The 15,356-nt window shown below is 35.1% G+C and overlaps 1 protein-coding gene across 1 annotated transcript in view; it reads right to left on the bottom strand.

The window, feature by feature from the left end:
- TTC28 (tetratricopeptide repeat domain 28) overlaps positions 1-15,356 on the bottom strand; it is a 585,777-nt gene that overhangs the window by 541,112 nt on the left and 29,309 nt on the right. Inside the window, exon 2 of the mRNA XM_034638030.1 lies at positions 9,942-10,220. Coding sequence (XP_034493921.1) covers positions 9,942-10,220 — 279 coding nt within the window. The remainder of the gene's footprint in view (positions 1-9,941; positions 10,221-15,356) is intronic.

Genomic DNA, 15,356 nt, shown 5'->3' with positions numbered 1-15,356 from the left:
GTCAGTGAAGTGTTCAACTCTTGGTTTCAGCTCAGGTCATGATCTTGGGGTCCTGGGACTGAGCCCTGCAACCAGCTCAGCGTGGAGTCTGCTTGAGATTCTCTCTCTCTCTCTCCCTCTCAGCCCCTCCTGCTTATGCTCTCTCTCTTTCTCTCATATAAATAAATAAATATCTTTTTTAAAAATTGAGGAATAAAAATGAGTGCAGCAAGGAAATAAAGAGTGATAATGCTGGAGGTAAAATTCAAATCAAACGTAAAGGGAGTTATACAAGAAAGAGCTGACCATGGGAATGTTGACACAGCCACTGTTCAAGAGGTCCAGTCGGAAGAACTTCGTGAGGATGAATTTGTCACCATAAATGAGGAAAGTAGTTGTGACAAGAAGGCTGAAAATGTTCCAGAGAATGTGATGCTGGCAAAATTACTATAACTATAGGAATGCTCAGAGGTATTTCACAATAAAGATTAACATTTTAGAAGCTGATTCAAACTAGAAAGTAGTATGACGATCTGCCAAGGCATAGAAAAGATACTCTGTATTGTAAGTTATATGATGAGAAGAAAACAGTGAGCACTGTTCAGATAACTACAGATAAGTTTAGTACAGAAAAATAAAACAAATTCTCAATGTTTCTAACATTTTAAATCATACTGTACTAAATAAATATTAGTTTTAATAATTCTTCCATTCCTTATACTCTTATAATCCACAGTAAGAGAGTTTTTAGTGTTTTGACAAAAACTTTTAAAGGTCACAGAATAGTCAAAATTGTTGCAAAGTTCACACTGCAAGATTTTTTAGCTTGTACAGTCGTTTCTATGGTACTATGTTACCATGCAAAGCAAGGACTGCCTGTATGTCCTATTCACAGTTCACTGTGCTATCTCACTAAACACATTAAAGGTTTTAACATAGGAGATTTGAAAGAAATGTTAGATTCCTTCCACAACTGATTAAGAAGTGGACTAAACATGGGGTGTGTCAGTGGCTCAGTCAGTTAAGCGTCTGCCTTTGGCCCAGGTCATGATCCCGGAGTCCCGGGATCGAGCCCCACATCAGTCTCCCTGCTCAGCGAGGTCTGCTTCTCCCTCTGCCCCTTACCCTGCTTGTGCTCTCTCTCTCTCTCTCTCTCTCTCTGTTTCTCTCTCAAATAAATAAAAGCTTTAAAAAAAAAAGTGGACTAAACCTATTGAGGAATTTGGCTAATTTCAAACAAAAATTTCTAAACTGTTAAAGCGATAAGTTTATGGTCTGTGATGTCGGCATCCTTAGAAGTCTTCAGTAAGAAATGCACAACTATGTCTCTTAATTTTCTCATTGATTTAGACACTAAGTTTTTAAAAAATTAAAAAAGCTTAAAAATTTAAGGTGTCCGGCACGGTCTGGGCTATAAAATAAGTAGAAGACAAACTTTCAAGGAATTTTCAAGCTAGTTTAAGACTCAGATAAAATTCAAGTAACATGTCTATATAATAACATAAATAATTCATTGCAATTAGCAATAGGCAATGAATGTTATATTTGCAGAAGCTCAATGTAGCTTTCAGGAAAGGTGAGAATTGAACTAGACCTACTTAGCCAAATAATAGTCAGAGCAAGGGAGAAAACTCCAGGCACAGAGCTTGGCATAAAAAGGAAGAAGAAAGAAGAAGAGACTGCATCAAGAAGAACTGTAGGTTTATCAGCACAGTAGCAAAAAATAAAGGGGCAAATGAGACCACTTGTGCAGAGTCTGGAATATCAGATCACTTGGAAACATGGAACAGAAAGTTTTTCATGAGAACATTATTACAATAAAAAATTTCATAACAAAATAAAACTATAATAACCTAGACTGTAATACTGGCTGTGGAAATAAACTGCATAAGATGTATATGGAATACATTCCAGAAAGAATGCAGAAGAGTTATTGACCAATTCAATCAAAGAATGAAAAAAGAAATGGAGATAAATAATTCTAAATGAATGACACCAGTAACTGGGAACAATGACCGCAAAAGGAGAACTCAAAACATCAAGAAAGCCACTTGGTCAAGGGGGCAAGACGACTTTGTTAGGGATCCACTGAACATGAGTAACCTTATATCACTGGAAAGACATCACTTCTGCTTCCACTAACTACTAAGCAAGATCCTAGTGAACCCACTCCCACACAGAAAACAACTGTAAAATCCAGGTGTAATACAAAGCAACCTACCTGAAAGCACTGGAGAGTGAAGAGAAAGCAGACAGATTCTGGAGGAAGAGAGGTGTGAGGTGAATTCCCAATCAAAGTGGTGAGCAGGGTGACAGGAACACTGCCTTTCTGGCTGAGGAAATCAGGATACCGGAGCACAGGAAACTATCGCCTTTGGGCAAGGAGGAAAGCAATCCCAGAAGGAAAAGAACCAGAAAAGGGATACTCAAATTCTGTCTATCCACATCTTTAGCTAACCCTCAAGTTATACATATATGGAACAAATTTAAAGCAGTTCAAAAAAAGACAAGATATCTGCATAGAAACTGGAGCTGCAATTCAAGAAACAAAGTATGCAATACTATACTAACCAAGATAATAACCTGCCAAACAACAATCAAAAACAATGAAAAACTCTCAAGAGAAAAAAACAAATCAACTCAAAAAGTAGTAAAAAAAAAAAAACCAAACCCAATAAACAATAGGAAATGAGTAACAGAGGAACAAAAACAGAGAAAACAAAGAAATAAAATGGTACAGAAAAAAATCAACAGCATCAATAATTACATTAAATGGTAATGGACAATGATTCCAATTAAAAGGCAGAGACTCAAAATGTATTTAAAAGGCAAGAAGCAGGAGCGCCTGGGTGGCTCAGTCGTTAAGCGTCTGCCTTCGGCTCAAGGCATGACCCCAGCGTTCTGAGATTGAGCCCCACGTCAGGCTCCTCCACTGGAAGACTGCTTCTTCCTCTCCCACTCCCCCTGCTTGTGTTCCCTCTCTCGCTGACTGTCTCTCTCTCTGTCAAATAAATAAATAAAATCTAAGAAAAAAAAAAAAAAGGCAAGAAGCAATTACAAATTATTCAAAAGCTATAAATATTAAATGTAAAGGCCCAGGGAACTTGAAAATATGTGGGTGTAAGAAGATATATAATCCCAAGAATAAGTAAAAGAAAGTTGGAATGGCTATATTAGTATCAAACAAAATAGATTTTAGGACAATAATTACCTCCACAGATAAAAAGGGACCTTGCATAATGATAAAAATATCAATCCATCAAGAAGACAAAATAATAGTAAATGGGTATACGTTAATAACAGAGCTTCAAAAAACATGAAGCAAAAATTGACAATATTAAACAAAGAGCCAATTCCAAAATCTTAGTTGTGGATTTTAACTTCTTTATTCCAATAACTGATGGAATAATTAAACCAAAAACAACACCACCACCACCAACCCAAAAGCATCAAAGACACAAAGATACAGAAGACATGAACAACAGTGTCAATCACCTTGAGTTAACTGATATCTACAGAGGCACAGCTAACAACTGCAGAATACATATTCTTTTCAAGCACTCATGGCATGTTCACCAGGATAAAACATACAACAGGATGTAAAACAAACCTCAGTAAATTTTTAAAAATTATTATCATACCAACTGTGTTCATCAACTACAATGGGTTTAAGTTAGATATCAACAACTTAAGATAACCTTACAAATAAGAAATATTAGAAAATTAAGCAATACACTTCTAAATAACCCATGGATCAAAGAAGTACTCCCAAGGAAACTATGAAGATATTCTAATATTTCTAATATTTCTAAAATATTCTAATATTTCTGAACAGAATGACAAAATATAATGTCAAAATTTGTGGGATACAGCAAAAGCAGTGCTAGGAGAGAATATTTTAGCTTTAAGTGCTTATGTTTAAAAAAAAGAAGAAATATTTAAAATCAATGGCCTAAGTTCCATCTTAAGAAAAAAAGAGAGAGCAAATTAAGTGTAAAATTATTAAAAGGAAGGAAATAATAAAGAATAGAAATTGATGAAAAAGAAAATGTAAAATAATATTGAAAATCAATGAAACTAATAGCTGATTGTCTAGAAAGATGAACAAAATTGATAAATCTCTAAGCAGAATAATGAGACAAGAGAGAAGATATAAATTAACAATACCAAGAATGAAAGAAAGGACATCACTAAAGATCCCACAAAAATTGAAAGGATAATAAGAGAATGTTATTAAAAACTTGACACCAGGGGCGCCTGGGTGGCACAGCGGTTGAGCGTCTGCCTTCGGCTCAGGGCGTGATCCCGGCATTCTGGGATCGAGCCCCACGTCAGGCTCCTCTGCTGTGAGCCTGCTTCTTCCTCTCCCACTCCCTCTGCTGTGTTCCCTCTCTCGCTGGCTGTCTCTGTCTATGTCAAATAAATAAATAAAATCTTAAAAAAAAAAAAAAAAACTTGACACCAATAAACTTGCAACCCAAATTAAATATAAAAAATTAACTGAAAAAAAAATGCCAAGCTAATCTAATTAGAATTAGAAAATTTGAATGGTCTTATATCAATCAAAGAAACTGAATTCACAATTAAAACCTTCACAAAGAAAAATCCATGTAAAGATGGTTTAATTGGTGAATTCTACCAAATACTCAGGGAAGAAACAATACCAATTCAACACAAACTCTTTTTTTTAAAAAAATTTATTTATTTGAGAGAGAGAGAGTGAACGAGAGAGAGAGAGCACAAGCAAAGGGTGGGCAAAAGGAAGAGGAAAAACAGACTCCCCTGCTGAGCAGGGAGCCCAACATGGGGCATCCCAGGACCACGGGATCATGACCTGAGCCAAAGGCAGAAGCTTAACTAACTGAGCCACCCAGGAGCCCCCGCCAACATAAACTCTTTCAGAAAATACAAGAAGAGAGAACACTTCACAACTCATTGTATAGGGCCAGTATCACTCTGATACCAAAACCAGACAAAAACATCATCAAAAATGAAAACACATATCAATATACTTCATAAAGATAGACGCAAAATCTCTAAACAATGGGGGCGCCTAGTGGCTCAGTCGGTTAAATGTCTGCCTTCACCTTGTGCCATGATCCCAGGGTCCCGGGATCAAGCCCCACCTGGGGCTCTCTGCTCAGCGAGGAGCCTGTTTCTCCCTGTCCCTCCACCAGCTGCTCCCCCTGCTTGTGCACTCTCGTTCTATCAAATTAATTAATTAATTAATTTTTTAAAAAACTCTTAAAATTATAGCAAATCATATCCAACAATATATAAAAAGGATAAGACATAATGACTAAGTGGTATTTATCCTGTGAATACAAGTTTGGCTTAACATCCAAAAACAAAATCAATTTAATTTACCATACTAAAAGACTGAGAAAAAATTATGATTGCAATAAATGAAAGGAAAAAATTGACAAAATTCAACACTCAGTCATAACAGAAATTGAAGGGAATGTCCTCCCCTGGCTTAAGGGCATCATCCTCAACAATAAAAAGCTCAATGCTTTCCCACTAAGATCAGGAATGACTAAAGTAAGTTTGCTCTTACCATTTCTATTCAAAATTATACTGGATATCCTAACCAGTATAATGGAGCAAGAGAAAGAAACAAAAAGTATATGCAAAAGAAAGAAAGAAGTAGAACTATCATTACTTAGATTATATGATCATGTACAAAAAAATCCTAAAGCACCTGCAAAAAACCCCACTAGAACTTAAAAGTGAATTCAACACTGTCACATGACACAAAGTACAAAAATACATGGTATTTCTGCAGATGAAAAAATAGAAAATAAAAAATTTTAAATCAATTTATAATAGCATCAGAAAGCAAAATACTTATGGGGCACCTGGGTAGCTCAGTAGGTTACACGTCTAACTCTTGGTTTCAGCTCAGGTCATGACCTCAGTATCACGAGATCAAGCCCTGCATCGGGCTCCATGCTCACCTCAGAGTCCTCTTGTCCCTCTCCCTCCCCCTCTGTCCCTCCTCCTCTACTTCCCCCACTCCAAGCACATTCATGCACAAGCACATGCTCTCTCTCTGTAAAATAAGTAAATATATAAAATCTTTTTTTAAAAAGCAAAATACTTAGGAATAATTTTTTTAAACTGTGTAAGAAGCAAACGCTGAAAACTACAAAAAGTTGCAAAGGAAAATGAAAGGAAGACTAAATAAACGGAGAGATAAACCATGTTCATGAATAAGAAGACTGAGCAATGTTAAAATGGCAATTCTCTCCAAATTGCTCTAAAAGTTCAATGCAATCCCATTAATTTCCCAGTTGGCTTTTTGAAGAAATTGATAGCTGATTTCATAACTTCCATCAAAATGCAGAGAGAATAACAAAAACAATGTAGAAAAAGAAAAACAAATACCTGATGTCAAGACATACAATAAAGCTACGGTAATCAAGACAGTGTGGTTAAGGCATAGGAGAGATATAGGTCAATGGAACAAAACAGAGACCAATAATAGCCCCACACTTTTATGATCAAATGCTTTGTGACAAAGGTACCAAAGATAATTCACTGGGGAAAGGACAGTCTTTTCAATAAATGTTGCTAGAACATGGTTATCTATACTGAAAAAAATATATCTTGACCTCTAACTCATACCATACCCTGAATGAATCATAGACCTAAAGGTAAAAAACTATAAAAATTCTAGAAGAAAACCTAAGAAACACTTTCTAACCCTCAGAAAGATAAATATTTCAAACAGGACAAAAAGAATGAACATAAACAGACAACAGCTAAGAGACAGGGATAAGTATCATAATTTAGTAGTAAGACTGGGCGTATTCTTTTTGGGAGGCTTTCACAGTGCTTTGTTCATACCTCTTTGGCAGCCCGTATCAAACCAAAATCATTTTTCATTCAGACAAAATAGACATAAATAAAAGACTCTCTAACCAACCTCTGGAGCCCTTGGATGTTTACATTAAAAAACTACCAGAGAGGCAGAATTTGGAAGAGATAAAAGTTCGAACTGATGTTTTCCCTTATCAAACTAGATACTATTCACATTTCAGAGAAACATTTCTGAAAGGCAAAAGGACTATACTGAAAAAGTCAAAATGAAAATAAAAATGAAATGATAGAATTCCAAGACATATCTTTATAACAAAAGAGTACAAGTGAACCTTCTTTTACACAGTGAGTATATTCCTAGAAAAATAAGTATAAAATCAAGTTTTTTTGAAATGAAAAAAAATTTATGCAGCAGTGGAAATTCCTTTATAAATTAATTTTATTATGAATCACATTGTATATGAAAACCCATTCATAATCTCAATAATAAAAACTAATTCATATTTTATATAATTCTAGATATCCCTAAGTTAAGTTTGCTTGAAGTCAAATATGGAGCTAAAATATTTTTTTTTTTTTTAAAGATTTTATTTATTTATTTGACAGAGATAGAGACAGCCAGTGAGAGAGGGAACACAAGCAGGGGGAGTGGGAGAGGAAGAAGCAGGCTCATAGCGGAGGAGCCTGATGTGGGGCTCGATCCCATAACGCCGGGATCACGCCCTGAGCCGAAGGCAGATGCTTAACCGCTGTGCCACCCAGGCGCCCCGAAAGATAAATATTTCTTAAACAGGACAAAAAGAATGAACATAAACAGACAACAGCTAAGAGACAGGGATAAGTATCATAATTTAGTAGTAAGACTGGGCGTATTCTTTTTGGGAGGCTTTCACAGTGCTTTGTTCATACCTCTTTGGCAGCCCGTATCAAACCAAAATCATTTTTCATTCAGACAAAATAGACATAAATAAAAGACTCTCTAACCAACCTCTGGAGCCCTTGGATGTTTACATTAAAAAACTACCAGAGAGGCAGAATTTGGAAGAGATAAAAGTTCGAACTGATGTTTTCCCTTATCAAACTAGATACTATTCACATTTCAGAGAAACATTTCTGAAAGGCAAAAGGACTATACTGAAAAAGTCAAAATGAAAATAAAAATGAAATGATAGAATTCCAAGACATATCTTTATAACAAAAGAGTACAAGTGAACCTTCTTTTACACAGTGAGTATATTCCTAGAAAAATAAGTATAAAATCAAGTTTTTTTGAAATGAAAAAAAATTTATGCAGCAGTGGAAATTCCTTTATAAATTAATTTTATTATGAATCACATTGTATATGAAAACCCATTCATAATCTCAATAATAAAAACTAATTCATATTTTATATAATTCTAGATATCCCTAAGTTAAGTTTGCTTGAAGTCAAATATGGAGCTAAAATATTAATGCAACTGTAAACATCGAACAACTTCACTTATCATAAAAGGAAAAAATTCAGAGACTAACACTTGATAGACGTTAACCTTAAAAGGCTGATTCCTCATCTATAATTTATAAAAGTGCACCTTTTAAAGCCATTTTTTTGTGTTAAATCACAAGAGGTTGACAAAAGAAAGTGGAATGACATAGAAAAAGGAAAAAGATAAAAGCTTAAGTGTTCACAAACAGGGGGTGCCTGGGTGGCAGATGGTTAAGCGTCTGACTCTTGGTTTCAGCTTAGGTAATGATCTCAGAGTCATGGGATCAAGCCCCACATCCGGAGTCTGCTTAAGACTTCTATCCGTCTCCCTCTGTCCCTCCCCATTGTTCTCGCTCTCTCTCTCTCTCTGAAATAAATCAATCTTTTCTTTAAGTGTTTACAAATGTAAGAACATAAAATAAGTAGATCTAAAAAAGAAAGGAATGGAGATACTTAATTTGAAAATTAAGCTATTTATCAGGGTCACTGCATCAACACAGGCTTTAAAAGAAAAAAGAAAAGAGAAGACATGTGCCAAGCCTTGCTAATTCGTACCTTTAATAAAAATGTCACAATAATAACTATTATCTACCAAACACATATTATGTACAAGTAACAAATTATCTCTGACTCTTAAATAGCCTTACAAGATATTAGTATTATTATCCCATTTATATTAACCCTAGAGAGGTTAAGAAATTTACCAAAAGCCATACTGTCATTAACAGAAGAGAAGGAATTTGAACCTGGGTCTGTCCTTTGATAACAGCATTCTAACTCCCAAATGATGTCATATAACAATTTTTTAAAACAGATTTTATTTAATCTACAATAATTATAGTTACAAAAGAACTCCTTTAGGGAATTACAAAATACTAAACAATTCATGAGGCAGAAGCAACACTGGAAATTCCACTGAATGAGGCCAAAAGTACCCACCAGAGTTAAAGTATAAATTAATATGACTATGACATTAATAAAACAATAAGGACGTTTTTTAAATCTCTAGCAAATATCCATTATCTTTTGTTAACATAATAGAAAGCCAAGAATAGGATCAAATGCTTTTATGATTCAGTAAAAAAAAAAAAAAAAACACCCTCAAACATTTCAGTACATCTTAAGAAATCTTTTCTAAAATAGACTGGGGGTGTCTATTAGACAGTGAATAGGCACACTGAAAACAAAGTATATACAAAACAAGGATAATTCAAGCCTTAAACTACTGACAGAAACATAGAGTATTAAAATGATATATAAGAAAAAAACTTTCTCTGATTAAATACCATCTGAAAACAAGCAGTCATTGAGAGGGAATAATAAAATTAATTATTTTAAGTTGAAAGAAAGAAACCATTCCCATGTGAAACATCTGTGCAAAAAGATGTCAAAACCCATACAAGCGACTAAAATGCTTCCTATCAAGGAGCTTAGTGGGGAAAAAAAACCTCAAATTTCAAACATACAGGAAAAGAATTAAACTTGAACATGGACAGCACAGTTTCCAAGCATTAAAAAGGGAAGCCATTCACTAGTGTACCAGCTCAATGAGGACATTCTACACTTTGCTGACCTACAGACTACTAAAATATTCATAACTGCAAATTCAATAAAATCTTACATTAAAATAAGAAATCAGCACAAAAGATTCTGTGAAAGTAAACGAAATTTCTACCTTTGGCCATTTGGGATTGAGAAGTCGAGCTTTGATTGCATCATCCAGTGCCTTGTCATACTGCTGGATTTTCATATAGGCTGCAGATCTATTGCTGTATAAGATGCAGTTCTGAGGGTCAACAGCCAAGGCTTCATTGTACAGAACAATAGCTGTGTGAAAATCTCCATCATGACAGGCCTGGTTACTCTGACGAACCTTCTCAACAAATTCAGCTTTGCTCAACACTGGTCCATCAGGACTTCTCCGACCAATAGTCTTAGCACCAAAGAGAGGAATCTACAAACAAAGAAACTTTGTCAGATAATCCAGAGGGTTTCCTTCTCTGAACTTCAAGAGAATAGGGACATTCTTCGTGGTCTGCTTTACACCGAAAACTTTTGTATCCTGAAAGACAATAAACTTTCCAAGAAGGAGCCAACATAGTATCTTGAATGCATATGTATACATATGTGTATGTTTTTATATATACATATGGTTATAAACATATATATTTACATTTTTTTGATTGAGAGAGTGAATGAATGCAAAACAAAACTCAGGCTTTTCCTTGGCAATTTATAGTTAATACTAAGGGAGGGCACCTGGCTGGCTCAGTTGGTGGAGCATAAGACTCTTGATCTCAGGGTCCTGAGTTTGAGCCCCCATGTTGGGTATAGAGATTACATACATACATACGTACAAAAAGTTATATTAAGGGAAAGAATACAAATAAAAGCCAAATATAAAATACGATCTCAACATAATAAGATGGCTGCACTTAAAAAATGAAAGAAACAAGATCAAAATATTAAGTTATCTCTGAATATAAAATTATGGGTTGTTTTTATTTTCTTAAAATTTTCTCTTATCCAAATATTATGCAATGAGCATAAGTTTTAAATTTTTTTAATTAAAAATTTTATTTATTTGAGAGAGAGAGTGTGAGAGCTAGAGAGAGAGAGCAATAGCAGGGGGGAGAGGTAGAGAGAGAGGGAGAAGCAGACTTCCCTCTGAGCAGGGAGCCCAATGCAGAATTCGATCCCAGGACTCTGGGATCATGACCCGAGCTGAAGGCAGGTGCTTAATGGAATGAACTACCCAGGCACCCAAATTTAAAATTGAAATAAATAAATAAATAAATAAACAAACAAACAATTTTAAAACATAAATTTTAGGAGCACCTGGGTGGCTCAGTCAGTTGAGCATCTGACACTTGATCTCAGCTCAGGTCTTGATCTCAGGGTGGTGAGTTAAAGCCCTGCGTTGGGTTCTGCGTTGGGTGCGGAGCCTACTTAAAAAAATAAAATATAATATAATAAAATAAATTTTAATGTATCAATGAATCTTTTTAGACTGGTAAATTTGGTAATCTGGCTATTACCATGGAATTTCAAAGACAAACGCCAATTTTTGGAAATCAAAGAAAAAGAAAAACCTGCTGTAAACTGTATCTTGGCAATTTAAGACCTGCTTTTTATGTTGATTTTTTTCCAAATCATTACGTTTTCTATGACTTAATAATAGTGACCTTAAAACCAAAGGGAGTGAATGAGTCAAATGTTACTCATTTTTAAAACAGGAAAATCATGAGCTGCATCAGAGTCCCAAGAGAAGAAACTTTAGACAACAGTATCCAGACAGACAGTTCACAATTCTAATCAGGCTTGTCCTGAGTAAAATTAAAACAAAAAGTGTAAAAGTGTAATTTGCTTCCCATGTCTTTCTTTAAGACTAAGTCCAGTCCCTCCATTCAAAATATCTGACATGTAACACATCAATACTTACAAAAATAACAGACCCCTCACAGAGATATTGGCATTAAAAAGGACAATTCCACAGAAAGGAGGAAGAAAGGCAGTGCTGATCTCCTACATAGGCAACCACTACTTTTCTCTGTTTACAGGGTTATCAAGTCCTAGATTTCCAGGACAGTTTGCAACATTAAAATATCTTAGAAATTTCAAATATCAGTGTCCAGTTACATCTCTCAACTTCCTGATACTAGAAGTGGCTAAGTAAGAATGTATTCTGGTTAGTTTGTTGTTGTAGTTTTAAACTATGATCATGAAACATATGGCTTGAAAATGAATAAACTAATGTAACATTTTAGCAAACAACAAGGATTTTCCTAAAGAGTCTTAATTTTTAATTATTTTATCTACATCATCAAATCAATGTATGAGATACTGACAATGCATAAAACTGATTTCAATTTGGAAAATATACTCATCATGACTCCAAGTAAGGGCAGTACTAGCCATAAATTATGGAAGCCAATCCTATATTTGAAAACTCAAGGGTATGACATAAAAATACAAATAACAGCCTTTAAAAGCAAAATGGTTAGGTTCAAATGTAGCCTAAAAGCGAAAAAGACATGTTCCTACTATTACAGCATTCCGTACTTGTCAGAGTAATAATTTTGGTTCAATGCCAATGTAGTTAAGAATCAAATTAAGAAAAGTGTTCTGGGGTGCCTGGGTGGCTCAGTCAGTTAAGCATTTGACTTCAGCTCAGGTCACAATCTCAGGGTCCTGGGACAGAGCCCCAGTCAGGCTCCCTGCTCAGCAGGGAGTCTGCTTCTCCTTCTCCCTCTCCCCTTCCCCTAGCCACTCATGCTCTCTCAAATAAATAAACAAACAAACAAACAAACAAATAAAAGATTCTGCATTCTATCACCTCCATATACAGTAACATTTCCCAAAATATGGTCCCCTAAGAACACTCAGGTCCTCAGGATACTTGGACGAACAAAGTTAAAAAGAAACTTCTGCTTTAGTGGAAGACCTCTCAGAGCTTTTATTTTGTACACTGTGAATCTGAGAGGGGAGAAACCATACATAGGAGAGCAAAGGATGTTTTTGGTAGAGTATCCTAACAGACAAGAAACTGCTTAAAACTCTGATATGAACCAGGGCACCTAGCTGGCTTAGTAGGTAGAGCATGCAACTCTTGATCTCAGGGTCATGAGTTTAAGCCCCATGCTGGGCATAGAGCTTACTTAAAAAAAAAAAAAAAAAAAAAAAAGATGGGGGGGTGCCTGGGTGGCTCAATCAGGTAAGCATCTGCCTTTTGCTCAGGTTGTGATTCCAGGGTCCTGGGATTGAGCCCAATGTCAGGCTACCTACTCAGTGGGGAGTCTGCTTCTCCCTCTTCCCTGTTCATTCTCTTTCTCGCTCAAATAAATAAAATCTTAAAAAAAAAAAAAAAAGAACCTCTGGTGTAAACTATTAAATAAGGCCTCCAAGAGCAAAGCAAAACACCATGGAAAAGTGCTAGTGCAGAAAGATTATAAATACTAGAGAATTCTAACATCATCATCACCACCAAGTGTCAACAAATTTAAAAGAAAAAGGCACTCTAGTAAGTGTCCAGAAGCTTCTAATTTGTCAAAATATGCCTGTTCATACTAAGTGAGTTACAATGTGGTCCTTAGGAGGCTAATAAATAGCATTTTGTATAATTAAAAAAAGGAATATAATTTACCTAGTCCCTCTTTATCTTCTCTACTGATAAACCTGGCATGACAGAGAAAGACTCTTGCATGTATTTTTCAGATTATATATATATATATATTTAATATTTATTTTAATATATTTATTTAATATAAATATTCGTATATGTGTATGTATATATATATAGTACTTGGAATAACTGGCGATATTAAATTCAGAAACAATTGGAGTGAATAGTATTACTTGCAAAATTTTTAAAAATAAAATGAAATTTTGAATCACTATTTAATTAAATTAAATAAACTGCTTATGATATTCTTTCTTTCCTCATATATTTCACTTATTTACAGTTTATGGATGTCAACATATATTAACATTGTTGATATTTTTCTCTGACCTCTGACAAACTCATCTTGAAATGGTAGTGACAATAACATACAGATGAAATCGGCTCAGAATATTCAGCCACATACAATTACCAAACCATAATTGTTCCAGACCAGTTATAAATTTTGATTATTCAAATGATAGAGGAAAATACTTATCTTCCTTGATATCAAAAAATTATAGGTGAAGCAAAGAATTAACTGTTTAAATTAAATAATGAAATTACTAAAATGAAACACAGAAGAATTTTTCATCAGATAAGCTGAGGAAGGCCTTTCTAAGTACAACACAAAACCTAAAGACATAACAAAAATAAATTTGACAACATAAAAATTTTAAATATCTACACAGATAAAATAGATTCAAAAAAAAGGAAAGGGGCGCCTGGGTGGCACGGCGGTTAAGCGTCTGCCTTCGGCTCAGGGCGTGATCCTGGCGTTGCGGGATCGAGCCCCACATCAGGCTCCTCTGCTATGAGCCTGCTTCTTCCTCTCCCACTCCCCCTGCTTGTGTTCCCTCTCTCGCTGGCTGTCTCTCTGTCAAATAAGTAAATAAAATCTTTAAAAAAAAAAAAAAGGAAAAAGATGAGTGGTAAATCAGTTTTAAAAAACTCTTTGCGGGGCGCCTGGGTGGTTCAGTTGTTAAGCATCTGCCTTCGGCTCAGGACGTTATCCCAGCATTCTGGGATCAAGCCCCACATCAGGCTCCTCCGCTATGAGCCTGCTTCTTCCTCTCCCACTCCCCTTGCTTGTGTTCCCTCTCTCGCTGGCTGTCTCTATCTCTGTCGAATAAATAAATAAAATCTTTAAAAAAATAAAATAAAATAAAAATAAAAACAAAACAGATAATGGGGTGCCTGGGTGGTTCAGTCAGTTGAACATCTGACTCTTGATTTCAGCTCAAGTTATGATCTCTGGGTCATGAGATCGAGCCCTACACTGGGTTCTGTGCTCCACTCAGCATCTGTTTGAGATTGTCTCCCTCTGCCCCTCCCCCTGCTCGGGCTCTCTCTCTCTCAAATAAATAAATAAAATCTTAATAAAAATAAAAAATAAAAACAAAATAGATAAGACAAAATTTCACTGGAAAATTGACCATGTAATAAAGAATTCAATGTATATTCCAAAACTAAACTATTTAATACCTTAAGTTAACACCTTTGTAGATGGGTTTATAAGATGTGACATAACAAATGGCAGGATTAATAAACTGGAGGAAAAGTCCATAGAAAATACCCAAAATGAAATATACCCAAAAAAAAAGGGTTGGGAGGAGAAAGTAGGTGTATAAGAGACACAATAAGAAACATGCCCAAGAAGTCTAACACACATATAATTGAAATCCCAGAAGAAAGAGAAGGAAGAAGAAGCAGTATTTGAATACCTCAGGAACAAAAATTTTCTAAAACTGATGAAAGACATCAACTCACAGAATATTGAACTAACTGCTTTAAGAACTTTATCAAAAACTAAAACTGAAACTAAAACTTCATCCAACCCCACAATATCACAAAGAAAACTAGACTGACATACAACATAGTCAAACTCCTAAAAACCAAAAATGAAGAGAAAATGTTAAAACAGACAGTGGA

This window comes from Ailuropoda melanoleuca, chromosome 12 (assembly GCF_002007445.2).
Source record: "Ailuropoda melanoleuca isolate Jingjing chromosome 12, ASM200744v2, whole genome shotgun sequence".
Taxonomy (NCBI): Eukaryota; Metazoa; Chordata; class Mammalia; order Carnivora; family Ursidae; genus Ailuropoda; species Ailuropoda melanoleuca.
Note: the sequence above shows the minus strand (reverse complement) of the source record. Positions and strands in the feature narration are given on the sequence as shown.